The sequence below is a fragment of the Xenopus tropicalis genome, chromosome 8 (genome assembly GCF_000004195.4).
Source record: "Xenopus tropicalis strain Nigerian chromosome 8, UCB_Xtro_10.0, whole genome shotgun sequence".
In the NCBI taxonomy this organism is placed as follows: domain Eukaryota; kingdom Metazoa; phylum Chordata; class Amphibia; order Anura; family Pipidae; genus Xenopus; species Xenopus tropicalis.
This window is the reverse complement of record NC_030684.2, coordinates 131,834,589-131,860,806: the sequence shown is the minus strand read 5'-3', so window position 1 is coordinate 131,860,806 and position 26,218 is coordinate 131,834,589. Positions and strand designations below refer to the sequence as shown.

General features: G+C 44.0%; 1 protein-coding gene across 8 annotated transcripts in view; it reads left to right on the top strand.

The window, feature by feature from the left end:
- Positions 1 to 26,218, top strand: part of arhgef11 (Rho guanine nucleotide exchange factor 11) — an 88,966-nt gene that overhangs the window by 59,845 nt on the left and 2,903 nt on the right. For 4 of the 8 annotated variants that reach the window (XM_002938991.5, XM_031891600.1, XM_012969431.3 and 1 more), the window contains 30 exons: positions 1,194 to 1,248; positions 1,582 to 1,658; positions 2,024 to 2,179; positions 2,482 to 2,553; positions 2,743 to 2,847; positions 3,160 to 3,258; positions 3,904 to 3,946; positions 4,247 to 4,343; positions 5,104 to 5,226; positions 5,724 to 5,747; positions 7,020 to 7,164; positions 7,269 to 7,365; positions 8,525 to 8,554; positions 9,997 to 10,123; positions 13,647 to 13,826; positions 14,114 to 14,161; positions 14,241 to 14,428; positions 14,803 to 14,949; positions 15,934 to 16,013; positions 16,148 to 16,273; positions 16,374 to 16,491; positions 16,891 to 17,069; positions 17,284 to 17,356; positions 17,444 to 17,602; positions 17,957 to 18,044; positions 18,247 to 18,348; positions 18,599 to 18,678; positions 18,985 to 19,212; positions 19,372 to 19,776; positions 23,580 to 23,675. In XM_002938991.5, the coding sequence (XP_002939037.2) occupies positions 1,194 to 1,248; positions 1,582 to 1,658; positions 2,024 to 2,179; positions 2,482 to 2,553; positions 2,743 to 2,847; positions 3,160 to 3,258; positions 3,904 to 3,946; positions 4,247 to 4,343; positions 5,104 to 5,226; positions 5,724 to 5,747; positions 7,020 to 7,164; positions 7,269 to 7,365; positions 8,525 to 8,554; positions 9,997 to 10,123; positions 13,647 to 13,826; positions 14,114 to 14,161; positions 14,241 to 14,428; positions 14,803 to 14,949; positions 15,934 to 16,013; positions 16,148 to 16,273; positions 16,374 to 16,491; positions 16,891 to 17,069; positions 17,284 to 17,356; positions 17,444 to 17,602; positions 17,957 to 18,044; positions 18,247 to 18,348; positions 18,599 to 18,678; positions 18,985 to 19,212; positions 19,372 to 19,776; positions 23,580 to 23,675 (3,547 nt within the window). The remainder of the gene's footprint in view (positions 1 to 1,193; positions 1,249 to 1,581; positions 1,659 to 2,023; positions 2,180 to 2,481; positions 2,554 to 2,742; positions 2,848 to 3,159; positions 3,259 to 3,903; positions 3,947 to 4,246; positions 4,344 to 5,103; positions 5,227 to 5,723; positions 5,748 to 7,019; positions 7,165 to 7,268; positions 7,366 to 8,524; positions 8,555 to 9,996; positions 10,124 to 13,646; positions 13,827 to 14,113; positions 14,162 to 14,240; positions 14,429 to 14,802; positions 14,950 to 15,933; positions 16,014 to 16,147; positions 16,274 to 16,373; positions 16,492 to 16,890; positions 17,070 to 17,283; positions 17,357 to 17,443; positions 17,603 to 17,956; positions 18,045 to 18,246; positions 18,349 to 18,598; positions 18,679 to 18,984; positions 19,213 to 19,371; positions 19,777 to 23,579; positions 23,676 to 26,218) is intronic. The other 4 variants (XM_031891601.1, XM_031891603.1, XM_031891602.1 and 1 more) reach the window with 4 other exon arrangements.

Below are 26,218 nucleotides of genomic sequence, written 5' to 3'. Positions count from 1 at the left end.
TATCCGTTCAAGTTGGCCATTTTGGCTTATTAATAATACCTGAAACTAATCTTTGCTTCCAAAGCGGAGTTGGTTGGTAGTTGGCCATTTTGACATGGTAATAATATTGATAATTTAACTCCATTGGCTCAGACCCATAACTACAATGTAATCTGGCCTTTTTATGCAACACCTAGTTACCCGTCCTGGGCCAGCCCTTTGTCTCACTGACAGAGCAGACTGAATGGAGACTTTACCATTATATCTGTTTCTTATTATTAATGTGTACGGTGCTTCAGCTAAGCCTCCTTATCTATTTCACTCTCATTGCTGAGTCCCTAGGCATTCCTAGCCCAAGTGCACTCCATGTTTATGAGCCCTTCAGATAAAGGTTATTGATCCCAAGAGTAAATCTAAGACTAATGCCACACTGGGCTGTATCTCAGTCCGGCATATGAGCACCAACTGAGAAATTGCCCCTCCACTGTCATCCACGCTCTTCCTCTGCCTGCATCCAGGGACATTGTGTCGGCCACACAGAGCGGACTTCAATGGGAAAATGCATACTTATGCATTTCAGCACCAAAATCTGCTCCGTGTGTCTTCAACCAGGCTGACACAATGCCTCTGGGTCAGAAACAGGAGAGAGATGGCAGGGGATCTGCTGATAAATGCAGGCGAGAATCAGCCGCTTGTGGTTTAAGCCTAAATCCCTGCCATAAGACAGGCTTGTGACTGCCAGAATGTAAATAGTGAGGCAGGTGAGTACCAGAAAATAGCTTTCCCCATGGTGGCATAAAAAGTGCCAATAACTTCTAAAGAAGTAAAACTTTGTTTCCCACATTACACTCATACCCCATAACAATGTGGAATATCATGTAATATTGGTTATGTAATAAAAGGCACTAAGTTTGCCCAGGAGCAGTAACCCATAGCAACCAGTCAGCTGGAAGCATATACTGGTCACCTGTTTAAAAGCAAACATTTTCTTGGTTGCTATAGGTTAATGCTTCTGGGCAAACTTAGCACCTTTTATTACATATGGGGGTTAGAATTCTGAAGACATTACCCCCTTTTTATCCAGCTCAACAAATGACCCTCTTGCCCAATTGTCTGTGAGAGCAGTGCCATCTACTGGTAGTTCCTCCATATTGACTAAATATGCTTTTCGCCTATGGATAGAAAATTAACAGGTGCGTTGATCTGTGTTGCAGGATTTGTTGCGCTCATACAGTGACTGCAGCTCTTTGGGGTACAAAGTCAAAGAAGGTGAGTTTGTTTGGGTAGATGGCTGTACAATGAGGCCGGCTTATTCCCAAAGATGACGTTTAATTTGGTTTATGCTGAAACAGGGGATAGCAGTTATATTGGATAGCTTCAAGAAAGGGTTGGATTACTGAAATGAGCCCTCTCAGTATAAAGACAGTCATGGGGCTGGTCCAATTGGCCTTTTGGAGTGGGGAAGGATTTTTTTCCGCTAGCATTTTTTACCTCTTTCTATAAATCACCTAGATGTTAGGTCAGGTTTAGTTGGACAGAAAGTTGAGCTTCATTAGACGTATATCTTTTCTTAACCTAAGCTTTTTTTTTTTTTTTTTTAAGGTCGCTTGTCTGTTGATTCCCAGGATGGAGACAGCGGTCTGGATTCCGGAACTGAACGGATATCATCGTTGAGTGAGGTGATACTGGCAGCCGCCATCCATTAGCTCCCTTTTTATGGAGGAATGGAGTGTGCTTATTTCTCTCCTCTGTGTGTAAAGGGTAACTTAACCTTTCCGTATGTCAGGAAATGATAAGGAACTACTTGTATATAACAAGGATGCATATTTACATTAACCTTACATTCATTTTTATCTTGAAGTGGGAGTGTTTAGCTTATTATATGCCATAAATACATTAAAGGTAGCAGCCATAATTGCTTGTCAGCATAGTGCATTACTGGGCTTGTACAGAGCTGGGTCCACACAGATCTGTTCCATGGAATCTGTTAGCAAAATGTCTTGCCTGTGGGTACGTAATGTTCTGTTCCTTATTCTTTTAACAGTATTCCATGAATCGGAATTCTGTCCTGTCGGACCTCGGAATGGACAGCTCCCACACCTCTCCAATCATCCCTACTAAACTGTTTCACCACCACTATCACCACCACCATCATCGGCGGCAGGGCTCAGACACTGCCTTTATTGCCACATCTGAGCAGGTAAGTTGGGATACATCTGATATAGTGTAATGTGTTTTCTGGGAGGTATAGTTTATGTTACCAAAGGATTCTGGGGGAGAAATCTGGTTAAGACCCCCTCCATTTTGATAATTATATTGGTGAGAACAAATGTATTTATTCAGCTCGTTATAATGACCTTACAAGAGTGGATCGGACATCAGGGCACTAGGAACCCTGTCCTGAACACAGGAAATATTTACATTACTTTCCTTTAGCCAGGATTAAATATAAATTATCAGAGGAAATCGGGTCTGAATATTTTATCATCTTATTTTTTCCAGGTATCAGATCCCATGAAGTCTACAATAATCTGCCCAGAAGAGGACTACGACCATGGATATTACATGACAGAGGTATAACCAGATAACAAGCCTGTCTGCCCTCTCCTCCTGGTTTATAAAAGGGCACTTAAGCTTTTTCATGATTGTTTATATTAAAATGTTAATGACACTGCAGAGCTTTAATACCCAGTTTACAATTAGGGGGCTGTGTACTATTTATCCGCCATTAAACAGAAGCCCTCCTCTTGTACTTTTTCCCAGCAGTTAGATGGTCTCTTCCAAGACCTGGAAAGGTTAAAGACCCGGCCGGCCCATATGGGGGTGTTTCTGCGTTATATCTTCTCCCAGGCCGATCCAAACCCGCTGGTAAGTCTGTATGTGGTCTGTTATTGTTTGCAGTAATCCTTCAGTGTTCCCCTTTAGGCCTGCCAATGCCCCTGCCCACCTGGCACTGCTGCCAATGAGGTAGAAATGCTGGAGGAGCATGGGCCTTCTGTCAAAAAATTGTGTTTTGACGGCTGTTGTCCTCCACCAGAAGGCAGCGCTTGGCAAAACGCCCATACGCCATAGGCCTTAAACTTTATGCGTCTTACTGTTCTTGGAAAGAGCTGGCCCTTACAGATTTTGTCTCACTTGCTGGGGTAGTGATGCTCGGATAATCAATTTCCTTCTTCACAGCTCTTCTACCTGTGTGCTGAGGCCTGTCAGCATTTGAGCCCAACAGATGCCTTCCCGTTGAGGAAAGAAGTCTGGAACATTTTCCTTGACAAATCTGCAGTGAGTTCATATTTTCCTTTTGCATTTTAAATTTAACGGGGATGCCATGTAAATTCCTAAATGCTAGCTTACAATTACTCCCTGTATAACTCAGCCTGCAGCCTTGTGCCTTTATATGGTCACAGAACCCCTCAGTGACTGCTAATATCCTTATCATTTACAGTAGGGGGTACATTATCCCTTATAATACATGAGTGATACTCAGAGTTCCCTGTGTAACTCTCTATATAATATCCTTATGATGTACAGTAGTGGGTAAATTCTCACTTATTTCTGAGCTGTATGCTCACAGCACCCCTTGGCAATTTCTTTGTCATTTACATGATTATGTGCGGGTAGGGGCAACCTCAGAACACTAATTGTGGGCGACCTTACACTGCTGGCTTCCAGCTTCCGCATTTATCGGTGTGCGCCCACCCTGGCCCGCTCCTTTTGTGATGTTATCAGTGGGGCAGGGCGGGTTTGGGTGTATACCTTGGTAGATACTGTGTCTTTGTGTGAATAAGTTCATTTATAACTGCTTCATGCCAGTCAGTGACAGTTTTTTACAAGTCAGTTGCCTGGGCTAATGGGAGAGTTAAGCATACAATGTATTTGTATTGTAATTACATTCAATGTATTAATGGTTTTCTAATTTTTCCCCAGCCACTGAGGATTAAAATCCCTGAACAGCTACTGAATGAAATTGGTAAATACAACTTATTTTGTTCCTTTTGGTACCAAATGTTTGGCCCATTGAAAGAATATACAAAGGAGCCTCTCTCTCAGACCAATCAGACCTTCTGTCTTTAGGAATGTCACCCCCTGTCCTGCTACATCCTTATTGGCCAAGCTTTCTAGGTGCTTTCAAATTCCCAGCATGCTCTTCTATCTGATGATGTTGCTATTTACCAACATCTTTTAAGATGCCTTGCTTTTATTCCTCCTTATAATATGAACAGCAGAAGGTGATTATTTATATGACGTTGACATTGCTTGTGTCTTGCAGAATCCCGTTTACGTAACTCGGAAGATATCCGCGACAAGTTTAGTGAAGCCCAGGGGGCAATGCTGCCAGAGATACAGGAGCAGATACAGGATTACAGGTGACTCCCTCTTGTCTCATTGTCCAGGTTCAACCTTCATTAACCATTGTCTACCAAGGAGGCATGGGATCATTCAGGGGTGGGCCAAGCTGACTGGGTGCCCTAGGCAACGTGGGTGTGCCACGCTATTACAGGGGTAGGCAGAGAGGTAACTGCCTGGTGCCCCCCCCCACCAGCATTGCGCCCTAGCCAGCTGTGTCTCTGTTGCCTACCCCTAAGATTACCCAATAGCACATACTACTAAAACTACTACTATCTAGATTGTAAGCTCTACGGGGCAGGGACCTCCATCCTCTTGTGTCTTTGACTCTTAACTTATTGTAACTGTATCTTGTATTTATTTGTATTTATTGTTATACTTTGTATTTATCTTTTATCTTATTAACCCCGTTTGTATTAATGTATTCTACTGTACAGCACTGCGTACATAAGTAGCGCTTTATAAATGAAATTATACATATACATACTAAAAAAGTATATTTTTATGAAAATGGTTTATTTAGATGAAGCAGGGTTTTACATATGAGTTGTTTATACAATATATTTTTATAGAGACCTACATTGTTTGGGGGTATAGTTTCCCTTTAAACTATTATAGCAATGAACGTTCTACAGCTGGGATGGGCAAAGTAGACCATTAAACATCAATGTGGCAAATTGTTATAGCTATAGAATGTATGAAATCTTTGCCTTATTGGTGAGTTGGCAGCAGTAGTTAATGATGAACCTGCCATGCAAATGTTATTCTTTCATATTCCAGGACAAAGAGGACCATGGGTTTAGGCAGTCTGTATGGGGAGAATGACCTGTTGGACCTTGAGATTGACCCTCACAGAGAACGGCAGGTTGCTGCTAAGCAGATTGCACAGCTGGAGGACATCCTGTGAGTATGGTGGGGTCCCTGTCTGTGTGGAAAATCTGATGAATTCAGTTGGTGGGGGTCATATTTTGTCTCCATCCTCCCTTATGTTCTGTAGAGGCATTGCTAAACATCAGGTTAGTAAAGGTGGCCATACACGGGCAGATTTCAGCTTCTGATTCGGCAGCTTATCTGCACGTGTATGGGCACCACCAATGGGCCTACATGTCCGACATCTGGCCCCCATTTTCAGCATGTCAATGCGGTCCTTGGGCCAGCGACACCCATGCCCGCCGTTATAATATCGTTTGGCCCTAGGACCCACATGACTGAATTAGCCCAATATCGCCCACCTCAAGTCAGTAATAATGATCAGTCATTCATCCATATCGGAGTATGTTCAGCTTTATTGGGTCAGACGTTAATGCCCAGCCTTGCACATAAACTTTATGAAAATTAGCCATCCTTCCTTATAAAATCATCATTGGCTGTGACTTATTGGTTTTTTTCTTTCTCCTCAGATCAAAGTATGAGAAAGAGATCAGGTAAGTCATTCAGAGCTAAAATATCCTTTTAGTTTGTTTTGTGATTCGTATATGAAGAGCTGCTGAGAGCACTGTTATTAAAGAATGTTATTAAAGGTTCAGGGGTTGAGACAATTTGCAATAAGTCTTTTACTTTTTTTTTTGTTCAGCTGCTGTTGGTTGCTAGGGTGAAAAACTACCTTAGCAACCAGGTAGTGGTTTGAATAGGGGGATGTTCTGAATAGAAAGATAAGTAATAAGAAGTAACAATAACAATAAAACTGTAGCCTCACAGAACTAAAGTTTTTGGCTGCCGGGGTCAGAGCTGGAAAGAGTCAGAAGAGAAAGCAACAAATTCAAATACAAAAAGCCCCAGAGGTTTGAATTGAGCAGCAAAATGTCAGGAGGTGCTTCCTGCATCAGTAACTTAAACACTAACAAACACATTGGGGGCCCTGCTCAGGCCCCCCTCCCCAACTGCATCACCCAGACTCCTATACAGTCTTCAGGGTCCAATGCAGAGAAGTGGGCAGGGCCCAATTTATTGTTGGAAGGTTTAGTTCCCCTTTATTTTAAGAAGAAAGTGTGAGCCATTGTCCTTGGAAAACAGACTACGTGCATCTAAATGCTGGTTTTTAAAGTCACCGTTGCCCTTTGAGAAACTTTTTGAATTATAATAGAGTAAAATATTTAGGATATTTGTTTTCACACTGGGGGATTTGGCAGAGAGACAGGCGGGGTTGGCTGGTTATCTGCAATCGCAATCTGCGCTCCATGTCTCTCACAGGGGATTGGAATGCAAGGCCACCAAACCCCTTTAATACATTGCCTGTGCTAGTCAGGAATGTATGTATGTATGTCGAGGGGCACCTATGCAGGGCCGGTTATTCAAGCACGGCCTTTACATTCCCCAGCAGAGTGACTTTTAGAGGAAATAATTTGTAGCTCTCTGCACATTCCTTTATCTGCTTAATATAGAAAAGTCTGTAGGTGTCTGTGTAATCCAGTAATAGCCTGTGGCACTACATTTCCCAGCAGCCTAAGCTCGCTAAGCCGGAAAACGAAACTACAAAACCTAATAAAGTAAGTTGTTAATGGACATTAGACGACTCTGTCCTATTGACATCAGGCAATATATCATGAGGCAAGGATACCAATAGAAAACCTGGAGGCTATAGATAGGGTTGACCAGATAGCCGGAGGGGGGGGGGGGGGGGTACAGCGTCAGAGTGGCTCCACCAGCTGGTTGTTGGAGGTACAAGTAGCAGTCAGCTCATCTGTTTTCCCTTCCAGCTCTCCCATGGCCTTTGCCTTGAACATGTACGTAAAGTACGCCGGCATCCACACTCAAGATATCCGTCCTGCCAGCACCTCCGAAAAATCCCAAAGCATCCCCGATAGGGAGAAGTGGCTCCCATTCTTTCCTAAGAACAAGAAGGTGAGTGACCAAGCACAGTGAATCCCTCCATTGCCTCCTGTCCGTCCCTCTGAACAGTAAGACATGTCTGCCCTTATCTAATACCTTATTTCTGGTCTACACAGAGCAGCAATGCAAAAAAGGAGGACAAGTCGGCCGAGGACAAGAAGCGCAACCCCATCCTTAAGTATATTAACAAGCCTAAGAGCACGTCTCAGAGCAGTGAGTATTGGGCAAGGGGGCTGAACTGATACATGGGGAAAACAAAAGTGTTTAGCTAATGGAGTGGTCATATCTTATAGTCCAGCTGGGGAGAAATGGGCCATATGTGGTTATGACAGTTTTCCATGGCCGTTGTTGTTTTATTGTAATCTGGCCCCTCACCACATGAAAACCCTATATAGCAGCCATATAATTACCCTTTAGAAAGTAAATGGATGCAGAATTCTATTCAGTGCTCTGTCCCACAGCTGCTATGTCTCTGCTCAGCAGTAACATTCTTTCCTATGATCAGCACCCTCTAGTGGTTATAGTAAGCGCTACTGCTTTTCAGGATGCTAGTACAGGTATGGGACCTGTTATCCAGAATGCTCAGGACCTGGGGTTTTCTGGATAACCGATCTTTCTGTAATTTGGATCTCTATAACTTAAGTTTGCTAAAACTTAGGTAACTTAGGTAATTATATCTTAGTTGGGATCAAGTACAGGTACTGTTTTATTATTACAGAGAAAAGGGAATCATTTAACCATGAAATAAACCGAATAGGGCTGTTCTGCCCCCAATAAGGGGTAATTATATCTTAGTTGGGATCAAGTACAGGTACTGTTTTATTATTACAGAGAAAAGGGAATCATTTAACCATGAAATAAACCCAATAGGGCTGTTCTGCCCCCAATAAGGGGTAATTATAGCTTAGTTGGGATCAAGTACAGGTACTGTTTTATTATTACAGAGAAAAGGGAATCATTTAACCATGAAATAAACCCAATAGGGCTGTTCTGCCCCAATAAGGGGTAATTATATCTTAGTTGGGATCAAGTACAGGTACTGTTTTATTATTACAGAGAAAAGGGAATCATTTTAAAAATTAGAAACATTTGCTTGTAACGGGGTCTATGGGAGATGGCCTTTCTGCAATTCTGAATTTTCGGGATAACAGGATTCCAGATAAGGGATCCCATACCTGTACTGTAGTACATTGGGGAATGTGACTATTCAGCTGGTGCTGTGGCTACATGTGATACAGGAATCCCATACAATTGCCATGGTGCATTAATAATCCTATAAACCCCCCCATGTTTATGTTATCATTACCCCGCTGCTCACTTTTAATTAAGAAGGGATTTAATTTTTCATATTTTTTTTTTTTTTTCTTTTTAGCATTTCATGTTCCTTTGTCCCCTGGTGAAGGTAAACATCCTCTCTCTGTCTCTCATTGTAACCATTTCCTTCTCACCCCCTATTCACGATCACTGTATCCTAATCACTAATTCATTGGGCAGCTCTGCAGTCCGCTTTTGCCTTATTCCCAGCGGATCTTAAACAGGCACCGGCGCTTTAAATGAAAGAGCACATTTTAACTGTTTGCCTTATTATACACAGAGCCATGGGAATGGAGGCTTCCCCTGAACCCAGTATTCCCTGCACCTTTAAATCAGAACCGTGTACCTCTCTACGTGGAAGAGGGCCTCAGCAACCTAGGCAGTCCTCGCCTGATGGGATTTTTCAAACTTGCCCTATAGATATCTGTCAGATTTTAGGCAAGATATAGGTTGGGTAGGCTTTCAGAAGGGTTTTTTCTACGATTAGAGGTTTTTTTTGCGCTAAAAAGATTCAAGTTATGTTTTAAAAACCCATATTTATTCAGCGCAAAAAAACACAAATGTAAAAGTCTGCCATCTAAAAACTTGAGAGTTTTTATAGACGTCAATGGGAGTTTCCTAGGCAAAGTCCAGCCAAATTTGCAAACTAAAACTTGAATTTTTAGGCAAGATATAGGTTGGGTAGGCTTTCAGAAAGGTTTTTTCCACGATTAGAGGTTTTTTTGAGCTAAACATATTCAAATTATGTTTTAAAAACCCCTCTAAAGCTGGGCAGTGTGGCCAGTTTCAGCAGAAAGTAGCTCCGTGTGGCAGCACGTTAGGCTGCAGTCTCATTGGACAGTCATGTGGTCCCATAAGGTTGCAGTTGGCAGAAACATGGAGTCTCCCAATCAGTAGGATGAATTGCCACTGGCCACACCTCCCTCTGGCTTAGGAGCAAATCAGGAGATAGTTCCAGTTTTGACATCTGAGCAAGTTTGCAACCAAAGTGCATTCTATCTTATCATACAAAGTCTATAGCGGGGCAATTGGGAGAAAAAAATGTAATAATATGAAATTAATGGCAATAGGTTAAAATGTGCTCTTATTTGTAAACTATTGTGCCCCTCACGGCTTTCGTCTACAGGTTTCTCTGTGCTCCGTTGTTGGTGGCGCTGAAGAGGTTACAGTTTAATTGGTGTGTTGGGGGGGGGGGGGTGAGGCCTGCCCCGCTGGGCAACTCCATCCGTCAGTAGACTCTGCATCAAGTTATCACAATAGCAGTGTCACCAGAATTGGCCGGAACATTTCCCAAAAATGTGTCATGTGACTCAGAAATATTAGATTATAACCTCTTCAGAGGCGGGGCCAAACTGCACTAACGCAACTGATCTCTGTGGATTCTGCCTTTTCTGCTTTGGGAAAGTCACCAATGGTTAGAGACACCTTGGCTTCCCTCTTGGTGATGCCGTTGTTGTGGTGGCACATGATTGGCCAAGCCCTGAAGTCAAAGGACCCCGCCTCACTCAGGTCTCTCTTTTACCCTTGCAGTAAAGCCCGGGAACGTGAGAAACATTATCCAGCACTTTGAAAACAACCAACAGTATGATGTTCCGGAACATAACCTACAGCGGCTCTCAACCGGGAGCTTCCCCGAAGACCTACTGGACTCTGATGGGTAACAGAACATTTAGACATAGTACCATCTTGGCATAGAACCTATATTTTAGCCTCTAGGGGGTGCTGCACATATGTATTGACCTGTATATTAACCAGAATGTGCCTATCTCTACTGTGTTGGCATAGGGAATATCCGGAGATTATTGAACTGAACATACTGGCAGCCTTGCCCGCGCACAGTTTGTGGTGGCTCCTAGTAGGGGATTGTATATTCCCCCTGTGTCTGTGTGAGCTGCTCTGGGTGGGGTCCCATACCCCATCAACATACAGGCAGGCTAAGTGCTTCCTCAGAAATGAGCTACTTGTTTCTGAAAGCCCAACAGGCTGCAGCTGAGGTAAAGGAGGGGTTTGTTTATTCAGAGGGCTTGTTAGTGAGCTGCTGATTGTGCTTATAGGATTTCAGATTTTGCCCTGTTTAGTGCAAGAACCATAGATATTTCCCTACCTTAAACAATAGGCAAAAAGCTTCTTCAGTCCTATTCATTGATTTCCCTTCTAATCTGATGAGCTCAGCTTGGGCTGCAGTTCTCTGACCCCCCCACCAGGTTTGGCTCATTCTTATTGGCTCCTTGCACATTCACCCCTCCTAATGGAGAGAAGCTGTGTCAGTCTAAGTAATTGTGTGACGCACAAAGCACGCACTGCTCTAAGTGATTGTGTCACACACATGTTATACACAGTAGCTGGGACAGAACTGATTGAATTTAATTGGACTGAGGGGAAATCTGGGGTATAATTGGCCTATTAGGCACAGCTGGTCTGCAGGCAAAGCAGTGATGGGCAGTTGGGAGAGACCATTTGTATCTGTGTGAGAGGGGGCAGTCGCAGCCTCTTCATTCCTGCAGGGCTCTCCATTGATTTCTTTTGCCTGTGCCGGATTAGGAAAGGGGATCAGTAGAGTGGCTGCTGGGCGTTACTCAGGCCCTGGGATGCGCTGAGATGGGGGCAGCAAGGTTTTGGCCGCGGGCAAAACGCAAAACATGGATAGGTGGAAGCTGGAAAGGAAGTTGTGGAAAAGGTAGGATGCCCTATAGCATTCTGGATGAGGAGGATTAACTATTCTGATGCCATGGAAGGAAGGAAGGAAGATGTGGCCAGCCAACCTCCCCACCCCCAGTTAGCATATCCTAATCACAGAAATCTGCTTTCTGCAACTGCTTTTGAAATACACCTCCCAGCAACCCCTGAAAACCAGCAGTATTCCAGGCTCTGTGTTTTAGTGTCATTCTTGCCGGCCAAGCCAAAACCATAGAGGATGCTGGGTAATGTAGTCCAACAAGGTATAAGGATCTGCACTCTTGGGGTCCTTGATTTATGGGAAATAAATGACCTTACTGTAAGTTATATAAGATGGGCCTGACCTGGATGGTTCTGATTCATATCTGTATTAGCTGTCCTTGGATGAACTGGGACCAACCCTCTGGTTATGTTGGCTTTAATCGGATTTGTGCCGTTAGCCTTGTGTGCAGTAGAGAAAGTCCCGTGCTTATTACGGCTTGGCGTGACTCCCAGTGTAGCGCGTGTGTGCGCCGCTGCTGGGGCAATGGCGTCATATACAGACAATTGGGTTGAATGACTGGGCAGTTGATTTAAACTTAATTAACCTAATTACACAGCGTCATAAGGATTTGAGTGGAATGTTGGGCTAACAGAGCACTGCAATGGGGTTATTCATGGGCCAATATACTCTCTAATATACCCCTAAGTTTGCTCATAGCCTGTACAGAGAGATACCATAAAACTATGGCAGCATAGGGATTCCCCTGTATAAGCACAATTCAGCAGGAACAGCCCCCTAAGTTTGCTCATAGCCTGTACAGAGAGATACCATAAAACTATGGCAGCATAGGGATTCCCCTGTACTAAGCAAAATTCAGCAGGAACAGCCCATAAGTTTGCTCATAGCCTGTACAGAGAGATACCATAAAACTATGGCAGCATAGGGATTCCCCTGTATAAGCACAATTCAGCAGGAACAGCCCCCTAAGTTTGCTCATAGCCTGTACAGAGAGATACCATAAAACTATGGCAGCATAGGGATTCCCCTGTACTAAGCAAAATTCAGCAGGAACAGCCCATAAGTTTGCTCATAGCCTGTACAGAGAGATACCATAAAACTATGGCAGCAGAGGGATTCCCCTGTACTAAGCACAATTCAGCAGGAACAGCCCCCTAAGTTTGCTCATAGCCTTTAAAGAGAGATACCATAAAACTATGGCAGCATAGGGATTCCCCTGTACTAAGCACAATTCATTAGGAACAGCCCCCTAAGTTTGCTCATAGCCTGTACAGAGAGATACCATAAAACTATGGCAGCATAGGGATTCCCCTGTATAAGCACAATTCAGCAGGAACAGCCCCCTAAGTTTGCTCATAGCCTGTACAGAGAGATACCATAAAACTATGGCAGCATAGGGATTCCCCTGTACTAAGCAAAATTCAGCAGGAACAGCCCATAAGTTTGCTCATAGCCTGTACAGAGAGATACCATAAAACTATGGCAGCATAGGGATTCCCCTGTATAAGCACAATTCAGCAGGAACAGCCCCCTAAGTTTGCTCATAGCCTGTACAGAGAGATACCATAAAACTATGGCAGCATAGGGATTCCCCTGTACTAAGCAAAATTCAGCAGGAACAGCCCATAAGTTTGCTCATAGCCTGTACAGAGAGATACCATAAAACTATGGCAGCAGAGGGATTCCCCTGTACTAAGCACAATTCAGCAGGAACAGCCCCCTAAGTTTGCTCATAGCCTTTAAAGAGAGATACCATAAAACTATGGCAGCATAGGGATTCCCCTGTACTAAGCACAATTCATTAGGAACAGCCCCCTAAGTTTGCTCATAGCCTGTACAGAGAGATACCATAAAACTATGGCAGCATAGGGATTCCCCTGTATAAGCACAATTCAGCAGGAACAGCCCCCTAAGTTTGCTCATAGCCTGTACAGAGAGATACCATAAAACTATGGCAGCATAGGGATTCCCCTGTATAAGCACAATTCAGCAGGAACAGCCCCCTAAGTTTGCTCATAGCCTGTACAGAGAGATACCATAAAACTATGGCAGCATAGGGATTCCCCTGTACTAAGCAAAATTCAGCAGGAACAGCCCATAAGTTTGCTCATAGCCTGTACAGAGAGATACCATAAAACTATGGCAGCAGAGGGATTCCCCTGTACTAAGCACAATTCAGCAGGAACAGAGGAACAGCCCCCTAAGTTTGCTCATAGCCTTTACAGAGAGATACCATAAAACTATGGCAGCAGAGGGATTCCCCTGTACTAAGCCAATCTGCAGGCCGATGTGTAAGACACTAGGCATAGTTGCACCCATTACAAATTTACAGGTTGTGCCTATTTTACCCACAATGCACTTGACTTTGAATGAGTTTTCATTGCCTACGGAATGGCCCATCAATTTCACAAAGCAAAATGGCTGCCCGCTGAAGCTTGGTTGTTACACAAAGCAAAACCATGATCCAATAAAACTTTGCCGCTGTTGTTTTTGTTTCATGCAGGACCAGGTTGGAGGTGAAACTGGGCCGTTCAGAAAGCCTGAAGGGAAGGGAAGAGCTGAAAAAGTCTCGCAAAGTGGACAATGTGCCTCGATCACGCAGTGACGTGGATATGGACGCGGCCGCTGAGGCCACACGGCTACACCAGTCGGCTTCATCCTCTGCATCCAGCCTGTCCGCAAGGTGAGAATTGGCCGGGGAGTTGGGTCTGTGCTGTAGGAGTCGATCATGTATATGCAGGTACGCACTGAGGGGTATAGGACTGCTAATAGCCCAACTACTTTATACAGTGCACTTATACCCTCCGCTATATATACAAGGGCATTATGAGAGTAGAGAAAGTACAGAGAATGCCAACTAAGCTAATAAAGGTAATAAGGGCACTAAGTGATTGTATTGGCAATACAACAGATACTATCATTATGTACTTGTAATTAGTGAGAGCTTTAATACTTGTGTTTTCATCCCAGGTCCCTGGATAACCCCACCCCACCCTATACTCCCAAGTTATGTCGAAGGTAAGCAGGGCAACCGTGATGGATGGGTCAGTACCTTTTGGCTCAACACAGGCTTTTGAACCCAGCTTTATGGTTACAGGAGCATCGAGTCGCCCAATTTGGGGTTCACCGGAGAACTGCTGCTCTCCAACCTGCAGGAAGACGACCTGGGCCACCTCTCCGACCTTGATCCTGAGCCCGATGCCCAAAACTGGCAGCATACGGTGGGGCGGGATGTGGCGTTGCATCTGCTGCCTAAAGAGAGGGCGCGGCAAGAGGTGATACACGGTGAGTGCCTGTTACCCAGTACCTATGAGTAGGCTCAAAGAGATTGAGTTGTCTGGTCTGAGTAGTACATCTTGCTTTGGATACTCTTAGGGTGAAGACACACAGAGCAACTAGTAGCAGCTACTTTTTCACAGCTACTAAATGCCAGAAAATACCGTGCCATAGACAATACTGAGAATTGCCTCTGCTAAAACACACGTAGAGACAATTATCAGTAAATGATCAGCATTGTCTATTTTAGTAGCCACGAGAAGTAGCTGCTACTAGTAGCTCTGTGCATCTTCACCTCTATAGTGTAATAGAGAGGGACAGAGTCGTTTTTTTCATGCTTAGACTTGTTCTATAAAATGATTGTCTCTTTCTTTCTGCCCCAGAGCTGTTTGTAACAGAAGCCTCCCACCTCCGGGTTTTACGAGTGCTGGATCTCATTTTCTACCAGCGGATGCGCAAGGAGAATCTGCTGACCCCAGATGAGCTCTGGCTTGTCTTCCCCAATCTCCCAGAGCTCATTGAGATCCACAGTAAGGCTTAATTATGTTTTTGTCTTTACATTCTGTCACATCTGCTTCCTATGAGCCTCTACACTTGTGTCTTAGGGCACCATGGGAACTGGGAAAATTATAGAGACCATCCATGCAATTAATTAAGGGAATGGACTGTTAAAATTGTAAAATAAAATCTGCATGTGGGATGTAGCCCATTGGATAATCCATGTAGACAAGTCTCTGCAGGGAGACTTCTCTAGATTAACTGCATCAGATAGGTTTGGGCAAGGGTTATAGGCTATGGACCAGTGTCTTCAGTGTTCAGCGTGGTTCAGTGTGGCGATCTGCATCGGTCGCACGAAAGATCGTCAGACCTGTCACTAACCTTCAGGGCTGAAACAGCAGATAAGGAGGTAGAAACAATAGGATTTCTACCTCCTTCTGCCGATTCAGCCCTGACGGCAGATTTTGCTCAGGCACCTTCTATGTCGCCCGATCAAAATCTTTTGACCGGGCCGATCGGCGAGTCGACCGATATCAGCAGCCTCCTGCGATAAGGGTCGACTCACCGACTTGCCATACACGCACCAAATATCGTACGAAACGAGGTTTTGTACGATATTATCGGTGCGTGTATGGCCAGCTTTAGAGACAAAGGATTGCAACACGAGGGGATTTAAGGTGAGGTTACCAACAACTTCCTTTTTTGAGGGCGGCTGGAAGGATTTCACTGTAGTTTTAGGCTATGAACTCAACATGAAAGAGGAAGTGGTTATGGTTGAAAGTCTGAGGTTGCTTTATTGTGGCATGAAATGATGAGTATTTAGAGATGGGAAGGTTACATGGGAAGAGTTGAGTTCACAGGCAAGAATAGTAACGCTTAAAGCAGGCTTGCTTCTGGGCGCCATATGTATAAGGGTAGCGGCCATGGGGCTTATAGTGCTTATAGTTTGCAGCAATACAGTGGGAATGTCCATGTACCATCACTGCTCCTCTCACCCCTGTTCTCCTTCATTCTAGACTCCCTGGCAGAGTCGATGAAGCGACTGAGAGAAGAAGGACCGGTCATCAAAGAGATTGGAGACCTCATGCTATTGCGGGTAACTGTCTCCTCCTGCAACATTTTGGTTTCTTCTTCCAATAATTCCTTCCACCTTTAGAAGACACTTTGCTAAGTACCCAAAATAAGGATGTGTTGAGGGATTCATTTTCTCTCCTTCCATTGTTCTGTTAGTTTGATGGAGCAGCAGGAGAAGAAGTCCGGATGGAAGCAGCCAAGTTCTGCTCTTACCAGATATCTGCCCTTGAACTGATCAAAGCCAAAAAGAGGAAAGAGACGCGGTTTAGTCTCTTCATGCAGGTAGGTAGCCACCCATACCTTTGGTTTTGGCTACTCAACCCATCACTGTTACTGGGTTAATCTCTCCTCCTATGTGCCTTCTCCTGCCCTGTCCCCCTAGGAAGCTGAAAGCAACCCCCAGTGCCGGCGACTGCAGTTGAAAGACCTTATTGTGTCTGAGATGCAACGGCTGACCAAGTACCCCCTGCTGCTGGAAAATGTCCTCAAACACACGGAATGTGAGTAGATTTGTGCCATTTACGACATGTCTTCCCTAGAAATGCATTGTGCCGGAATGTGCAGTTAGACACACTCTCCACTTCAACAGGATTGTTGGTTTCCATCTTTGGCTGTACCACCATGTTCCCATGTTCCAAGGTGGTAATCGCAAAGTATGGGCATGTGCCTTGGACCAGGACCACCAATCTTTACCATAGAGCTTGGAAACAAAACTACACCCTTTGGGTGTCTCTTCGTCACACCTAAAATTCATTGGACAGTACTTGCCCACAATCTACCTCCTCAGGCTCTAATAGAAAGGGTGGCTTATGAGACCGTGCTGCTTGCCTGGATTTGGGTAAATTCCCAGTTGGAATGGGTACTAATGCTGTGGCCTTACTATTATCATACCCTTGTAGCTGGGACTCAGGAACACGAAAAGCTATACCGCTGCCGCGATCGGTGTCGAGATATTCTGAAGTTTGTCAACGAGTCGGTCAAACAGGCAGAGAATGAGCACCGACTGGCAGAGTATCAGAAGCGACTGGACGCGAGCCACTTAGAGCGGTCCAATAATCCTCTTGCTGCAGAGTTTAAGGTGATTGGGGCTAAGTATTCCAAGGGGTTTTGATTAAGTGGGAGGAGTGCTGCAGTACTGTAAGAGTTACCATTACTGAGGGATCATAAAGTAATGGGGTATAATATCCAAAGTGATGACCATGGGAATATGAGGTTTATTGTGGGCACCAAAAGTGGTGCAGCTGGAAGATCGTTCCTCCATTGACTCCATTGCTTGATTTTCTGTCTTGCAGAACTTAGACCTGACCACAAGGCGAATGATACACGAGGGGCCTCTCACCTGGAGGGTAAGAGACAAGACCATAGGTATGTAACCCAGCACAGCATAGTATCTGTAGGTATAACTGAATCAGTGAAGGCGAAACTCACCTTATTTATTGTTTCTTTTCATAGACTTGCACGTTCTCCTGCTGGAAGATCTCCTTGTCTTGCTGCAGAAGCAGGACGAGAAGCTGGTGCTCAAATGCCATAGCAAGACCACCACGGACACCAAACAAACCTTTAGTCCGGTCATCAAGCTGAACTCTGTCCTTGTTCGATCAGTGGCTACAGGTAGGACCTGCCCTCCTAGCAATTATTTCAATCTTCCTAGTAAAAGGGTCTTTGACAGTTATTTGGGTAGGAAGTACCTCATTGCAGGGTGCCTTGCAGTGATGCCACTTTCTGTCCCAAAGGCAAAAAATAAACAGGTATTGCATGCTGAGAAGGTCCATGGAGGATCAGAAGTTAGGGAAATGAATGCACCTCATAAAGACCGTGTTCCCTAGGTGGGAGGCTTCACTGTAGCGTAATGCGCCCTGTTTTTCATAGTGTACATATGAGCATGTGGCAAGGCTGCTAGTATAGGAGCTGGTTCGGATAGGTCAAGCAGATCTTATGTTGATAGAACTTGTGTTTCTGTTCCAGATAAAAAAGCCCTGTTTATTATCTGCACTTCAGACCTAGGACCTCAAATCTACGAACTGGTGGCACTGACATCCTCGGAGAAAAACACGTAAGGGCGGTGACTCTGGGGTCTTGGGTCTTTTCACTTGCCTGCCATTGGCGGACACCAACACAAAGGGTTAAACTGAAGCATATCCTTACAGAAGGAATCCATTGTTTATTGGTGTGGTGGTTGGTAAAGGTGAAATAGCATGAAAACAAAAACATGAATATAAGCAGAATATAAACAGAATGTCCCTTTTCCTTTATAGGTGGATGGACTTATTGGAAGAAGCAACCAATGGTGCCATGAGGAATCCTCCCGGTGCCACCAAACGGAAATCCCAGGACATCAATAGACCGACCTCTGCCAGGTGAGCAGTTTACTGATCGTAGCAACCACAAAGTTCTCCTCTGTTTGACTGTTTTTGCATCATTTCATTTATGCAAAAGGGAAAGTTCACCTTTACATCAGCTGTTAGTATGTTCTATACATTGGTCTAGTCTAAGCAACTATTCTGTTGGTCGTCATTGTTTATTTAGGATATGAAGTTCATGATATTTATGAAGTGAATGATATTGTTCTAACCAAAGACCTCTTCCCGGCTGTCTGATTCCTCTCAGCATGGTCCTACAGAGAGCCCACATGCCCAAACTCACTGCAGAAGGAGTTCTAAGGCATAACAGTGAAGACCCCCAATCAGGTGAGTATGATGGAGGATAAACATGCACGGACTGGCCTTCTAATCCTTCTCAATTCAGGTCCCACAAATCATTTTTAGGGTGATCTGCATTATATCTTGGTAGAAGTATCTTGTAGGCTTCTGGTACTGCCCACAAAGCTTACCTACTTAGGTGGTCATTAGGTCTTTTACTCATAAGGCAAATAATGAAGTCAATTTGACCTAGAGATCTGTAGATAAGTCTGTTGTGGCTTCAAAAGAGATGGAACCAGGTAATTCTCACCCTGCCCAACAGACCACCAAATGAACTGTTGTTAAAATGTTCAGGTGACGAGGGCGCTGGGGAATTCTTGGGTCAAAAGCCAGATGTCGTCCTAGAGGAACCAGAGCGGGAGGATGATGAAGATGATGAAGCTCGGACACCTACCCTGCTGCCTATCCCATCCAAAGAAGAGGATGCTGGAGGTGGGACACGGGGGTTAGATTCTTCCAACCACATTCCCTACCATTGGCCTGAGGTGACTGAAGGGCTGGCTGAGTCTGCACTGGATGATGGTGAGTAAGCCATTTCTTTAACAAAGCCTCCTGGTGTAGGCTACTCCAGTAATGCCACAGCTATCCATCAGGGCTTTGGTAGCAAATCCAACCACTATCATTTATAACTTGAAAAAGTAAAACTTTATATCATTGGCCTCTCTTTATCTCTCTCTTCAGTTCATAACCTCCGCCGGTTGATACTGAAGAACATGCTTCACCACGGCCATTCAGAGTACGACTCTTCCTCTGCACCTGTGGCTGAGCCCGAAGATGACCTCACGCCTACGCCCTCCGTCATCGGGGGACACGGGCACCCATGGGACACTATGACAGATGCAGTATTAGAAAATTTAGATGCAGATCAGACTACTGAAGAAAAGGAGACCTCGGTTAGCCGCTCCGAGAGCAGCAGGTCTGTTTTGAACTTTCCTCATGGAGAGAGACCAGGTTCCCGAGATGGGGAAGAGACTGCTTGGAGTTTGGTTGAACGCTACCCACAAAGCAGTTCTGTTCAGCAGAATCAATCAGAGCAGCTGCACAGTGAGGACCATAATAACCGAAGCTACAGAGTCGTTAGAAAAGGTAAGTAATGCAGCTCTTCTTTTCTTTTGGTTGTCCGTGCACAAACCATAAGACCCTACAGGACATGACATCTCTTGGTGACTTTAAGAGAGGAATATTTTTATGTTACTGTAATGTCATTTGGGTTTCTCGTTGGTAAGTGCTGAGTTACCTCTGTTGCCGATTGGGTCTCCTAGGTTGTAGGCAGGTATTATCTTCCATTGATTTGTTTCTGGTACAGTGAATGTTGATTGGTTACAAAGGGTCTGCCATGAACTGTTAAACGCTTAAATAATTTCTTCCAGAGGCACAATTCCCCCACACACACTTTGTATCATTCTGCCTTCGTCTCTACTTGCAAATCTGAGAGATGGGTGTAGAATGATATATCTGTATTCCTATTGCATGACCTGCCCTTGTTTCTGTAAAGGCACTTAAGTTCTGATTTTGTTTTGTTAGACTAATCTATAAAACCAATTGTTGAGCTCCTTGGGCCCCTAATACTCCTTGTTACTTTCCAAGTCCCTTCTGAGAATCTTATTAGGTGGGCATTTACTTCTTACAGTCTTTATGGGGTTGAGACCAGGTATTTAGAGGAGAAGGAAAGGTAAAAACTAAGTAAGCTTTATCTGTGTTTCAAAAGAAACACGGGTTTACTTTTCTTCGTTTGTGTACACACGTTCTTCTGTGTCAGACTTCCTGCTCTCAGAAAAATCTTTCAGGGCACGAGTCTGCTTAGTTTGCTCCTCTCTTCCTCTCCCTTTTCCTCCTCCCCCTCTCATCTAATCTCTCTCCTCCTCCCAACTGTGCTGTGTAATCTGAGCTACCAGCAGCCAAAGCTGCAGCATGGAAGCTACTTGAGACCAAGCTAAAATGGCAGCTGCTATCTCAAACAAACACAGGGACCTTCTAGGGCTGTTCACTCAGGTATGGTAAAGCTTTCTACAGAATATAGTGTTCTAGGTGGCACTATTGTGACTAATCTATTGGCAGTAAAATGCCAAAATGCCTTTCCTTCTCCTTCAACCAATAATGAAAGTTTACCATTAAAATACAGAGCAGCTGTCCTTGGCTTCCATGTTTATGTGTCTTACCAATGAGTTGGTGGCAGCAGAGTTGCTGGGTAATGTATACACACTGATTGCAGCCTTAGCCACTAAGCCTTGTTTGATGCATCTGGCACTCCCAGTGAAACTAATCCTTCCACTCTAATGTTGTTAGATGCATCAATGAATCTCTTCCATCTTTTACTCTTTCTTTCTGTGCTTTGCGCCATTCTTTCCCACACATCACTATCTCACTCGCATTGATTCCCTGCTGATATATGCTTCTCTTTGCTACTTTTACTGCCCTCTTCATGCACTCGCCTCGTCTGCTTTTTGCCCCGCCACCCACTTCCTGGCTGCCTTTCCTTCCCTCCTAAACACAACCAGGAGCTCTTTCTACAGTGAAAACTTTCAAATATATTTGTTTCAGGGTCCTGTTCTGGGTACTCGGTACCAGTGTTTAGCTTTAGTACAGCAGTTCTCAACCTGTGGGTCAGGACACCTTTGGGGGTTGAACAACCCTTTCACAGGGGTCGCTTAAGACCATCGGAAAACACATATTTCCGATGGTCTTGGGAATAATTTTACGGTTGGGGGTCACCACAACATGAGGAACTGTATTAAAGGGTCACGGCATTAGGAAGGTTGAGAACAACTGCTTTAGTACATACAGGTCATCAGAAAGGAGCCTCCCCATAAAGATCTGACATTCAGCCATTGAAAGGGTCTTTTTCAGCCATTTTGCTTGTTCATTAGTTCATCCTCCCTATGCAGTTGCTGCTAAATGACATCAATCAGTGACATCAGTCTGTGATGTCATAAATGTGATGTCATCATTATGCTATAAAGGAGAGTCAATGGAGGGAATTCACAAAAATTTCGGTAAGTAAAGTTGTTTAAAAGTGTCATATTTGCACTGACTTCACAGACCAATTTTCTGTTATTTTTTCCCACCCCTACCGACAACTTTAAAAGAAAAAATGAAAAAAAATGGGGGTGGCTATTAAGATAAATCCATAAAACTATAAGATACCTTTTGTGAACTCGTCTTGCTTATGACACTTGTACAATTTAACGACCGACACTTTATAAACTGAGTACTTAGTGGCACTTTTGTGAATTCCCCCATTTGTGTTGCTCTTACATGTGGGGGGAATATGATCTAGTGTGAGGCTGGTCACTCTGGTGGGCCCAAAGGGGGGTGTTAGACTGACGTCAGTCACATTTGGGGTGAATGCCGGTTTGAATGGTCTTAGAATCATAGCAGAGTAACTGCATTAACTTGTATGGGCTAAGGGAGGGGGTTAAATGTAAAGGGGGGATCTAAACCCAAATGCCTGATTTACAGTATGGCCCTATAAATGCAACATCAACTTGGCAGCAATATACGGTGAAGTCTCTGTTTCAAGTCCAAGATCTGCTCTTTGGAATGTTTGGGGCATGGGCTTTTATGAATAAGGGGTCTCTCTCTAATTTGGAACAGTGTTCCTAAAAGTCTTTAAATATAAAAAAAATGCCATATGTTTGTTAAACCAACATGGACCTATGTTGGTGGGTAAGACCAAGGAGACCAAGGTTGTGTTGGCTGTTCAAGTATAAGGATTAAGTCATTTGCAGCCATATTAGGGAATATGGTAAGAGCTATAAAAGCATGGGTCGGTATGGACCAATCGTAAAGCAGAGCTTAGTGTTGGGTCAAAGCAAAGGCAGCCCCATATGAGCTCATAGACATTACCTGTGTGGGACTTGGTGTCTTTTGGTCTGTTTTGGTGCCATATGCACAATACATTCCCCCTCTGCATATGTTCCATATAGGGGCAGCCATATTTCTTGCCTTAGCGGATGCATTTTTCTGACAATACACTAATGCTTCACTTTTATTGGTGCTGTACTATGTTCAATTATTGCCTATATTATCAGCATGAAGGTGTCGTTTCATTCACTCTATGATGGTAAAGATCCATGCCTCTGAGAAAATGCTGTAACGTTCCCCATCTGTGTAGTCTTGGTCAAGCTTCCAGTTGTGTCAGTGACTCTGCACATGCTCAGTGTGCCCTGGGCGGGTATTGATGCTTGCTTAAGTGCAGATCAAAGTCTACATCTGACCTGTAGATGTTGCTTTATAGAGCTGGAAAAAAAAGCCATGATAGATGGGGTATTTTAGGCACGGATCTTCACTGTCAGAGGCCTCTCCTAATTTTATAAGGTGCATCATTTATAAACCTAATAAATTAGCCTTGCCCTGTCTTTATAAAGGCAGTTGCATTAACTTACATAATTTCTGTTCTCATGTTTCTCATTGATTCACCGACCATCATTTGCAGGACCGTATTCTTGATTTTGTTTATATCATGCCTTGTCCATCTCTTCTGTTTGCTCATTACCCTACCTTTCATCTCCCACCCATTGTCCAAGGGTCACCAGTAGAAGCATCACCATGAGCAGAGAGGGGAGGGGGAGGGAAACCCTCCGTCCAATCCCACCCAACGCTTTGGAGATGCCAATGTTGAGAAATGTTCATGCACCTTCATCTTTGTTTCTAGAATGCCATTGCTGTTCTTTTTTTGTTTGACATAAACATGCCGTAATTAGCCAATAAGATAGTATAATAGTCTACCTGACAATATCAATCAAACGTGTCCACTAACGATCTTCCCATGAGTTTAATGGATTTCTGTTTATCTTCTAAATTCTTTTGTTTTGTCTTTCCACCTTTTTTTTTTCTCCCCCTTCCTTTTTTTCCTTTTTTTTTTTTTATTCTGGTTATCTTCTGCACAGCTGAGGTGGTGGGAAATTATGATGTCATATCGTTGCCAGACAGCAGCCAATCACAGAGTGTGTTGCAGGAAGCTGGCGGTGGAGCTATTGTAGATGGTAAAATGCAATGTCTTTGAGTTTGGCGAGTGGACAGGAGGGAGGTGGCATTAATCAACCAGATGCTGCATTGCTGTCTGTCTCTCACCATCATTCTGCTTAACCTTCAGTGGCATCACCCTTTCAACCTAAAGTCTTCTCCAGATCAATAGCATTTGGAGGTTTAATCTCGCTGTATGAGCATTCCAAAGTGTGAAACGTCCATCCTTGTCTTGTGCTGAGAGGTGGATATTTCCCTGTGTGATTGTCCTTGCCCCATGGTAATGTCTTGTAGCCTATGAGGTTCTACAGCCGGTGACTGATGCTGATCTACAGCTTCCAGCGTACCTGTCTAGGGGTGCTGGCAACTGTGGATTAGTAGCAGCTGAAAAACCATTGGTTGAAGACCCCTGGTCTACTGTGTCATAAGCAGGTTGTATCATGATGTTCTTCTTCCAACCCTGACTTCTTTGTCATTCACCTGTCCGTACGTGCTTGTTCCAAACCCATTAGAATGTGTGTCCTATTTAATGAGGTAGTTGATGGGGAACTCTCAGGGAATATGTTGGAGCAAAGAGATTCTTATCTGACCCAGCATTGTGGTTACTCTGGTTCCATAACTGGACAGTGTGGGGAATGTAGGAAGCCACTTCTGTGCAGGAGAAGACAATGTTTCACCTCAGTATGGAGAACGTCAAACATTGTAGAGCAGACGTAAAGGTTTAATATCGTATTCAGCCTATAGGAAGACTTCTGTGCATGTCTGCCTTGCAGGCTATTGTATACCAGTCTGAAAACCGGGGGTTATTGCGGTAGAAAATTTCTCATTGATTCTCCTCAGAACATCCAGATCCAATGGTAATGTCTATTTAGGTGAGCATTTCTGCTCTCCCCATGCCACACCACTCCTGCTTGAACAGTTGCCCACAATGTGGAAGACTTATTATTGGACGTCTTCCCGACATGGACTTTTAAGAACAACTTAATGGTTTCATGGAAGCTCTATTGTTTATGAAACACCTGTGGTGATATTTATTCATTAATATAAGCTCGTCAGCTTAATTGCCTACGATATGGTTTTTTTTTTTAACCCCCAAATCCAAGTTTTATAGAATATGTGTTGCATTTTAGTCAATGCCTTAGCACAGTTCAGTGGGTGATATCAACAAGACTAATGTAGACTCTCTGCACCAAGCTGGTCAGGCTCACTTTCTCTGGCCTAGTTATGTACATTTGGACCCATAAGGAACGTGACCAAGGGGTGTCAACTAATTATATTGTTACCCCGAAATGTGTATCCTTTGTACTTGTTTCTATTTTGTTTACCCCGAAAAATGTAAACGCGTCGTAGTCCTAACCCTTGCGTGTATTTCTCCAACCTCCTTTGTAGCTTCTACTTTGTGTCGACTGATTTGTGAGTTTCTTGGAGATGAATGTTTATTATTTTAGGGTGAAATGGCGGCACAGATGATGCAAACACAAGGATAATAAGATGAATAAGTTGCACCATGCTTTTGCACGTGTTTCCTATTGGTGCTCCAAAATCAGCTTAGAAATGAATCCTTAAGTGTTGGGTTATGTTTTGGTTTGTTCTGAGGTGAAGCTCCCCGTGCTCCCCGTGTTACGGTTTCTCCTTCCCAGCACTCGATTTACGTTTCCAAATTTACAAGTTCTCTAAGGGTGATGCCTCTTTTCTTTATATTTAAAGGGAATCTTTCATATCAAATATAATCCAATTTTGAGTTGAAAAGCCAAGTAGCAGAAAAGACTGTAGCAGACCGCACACTTAACTGCTATTTGATTGCTAAGCTCACTCCTGCAGTCTAGCATTCAAACAGGAATGGCGGCTTGTGTCCAGTTGGGACCAGTCGAAGTGCCAAACGTTCCTATAATTAAATTAGACAAATACGTCGACGACATACTAAAACTGTATGTTTGGGGTGAGCGTCCTTCTGAAGTAGCATAATGATGTGTGATCTCATTTCCATCAAGGTGCCAGTCTGGATAAAGTTGACAATGACGCCCATAGTCCCATGTTTTCTCGCCCCGTATTATGGGATTTTGGATAAGCGCAATGCACGCTTGGGATCACAGATCCGGCCTCCATTATAAAGTACCTTCTGCATGAGGTTTAAACACATGGCATCTCAACAGGAGGTTCATTGGATGTTTTTATCTAGAGCTGTAATACGATGAACCCATTATGTGTTGCTCTCCGAGCCCGTTTTCCGTAACTTTTAGGAATTTAGGCTAAAACGGGCACTTGTGTAGAACAATCACCGGGGCTCTCCCATGCATTGGGACTCTTTCATGATCGATTCCCTTTAAACTCTCGATTCTGCTTTTTCATTTGTTTCCCCTTGCTCCATCTCTGAAGTTCTTCCTAACCCGCATCCTTGTCCCGTCCGTATTAACGAGACCTTTGGAATGTAGAGGTAGCTGAGACCTGCCTAATCTTCTAATCCATCAGTTTGAGCCCTGGTTAGAGGTTTGCTAAATGTTGCCTAGTGGCCCCTTATCTGTTCAGCTCTAGACTATATCGTCCCGTCCTTCCACACACGAGA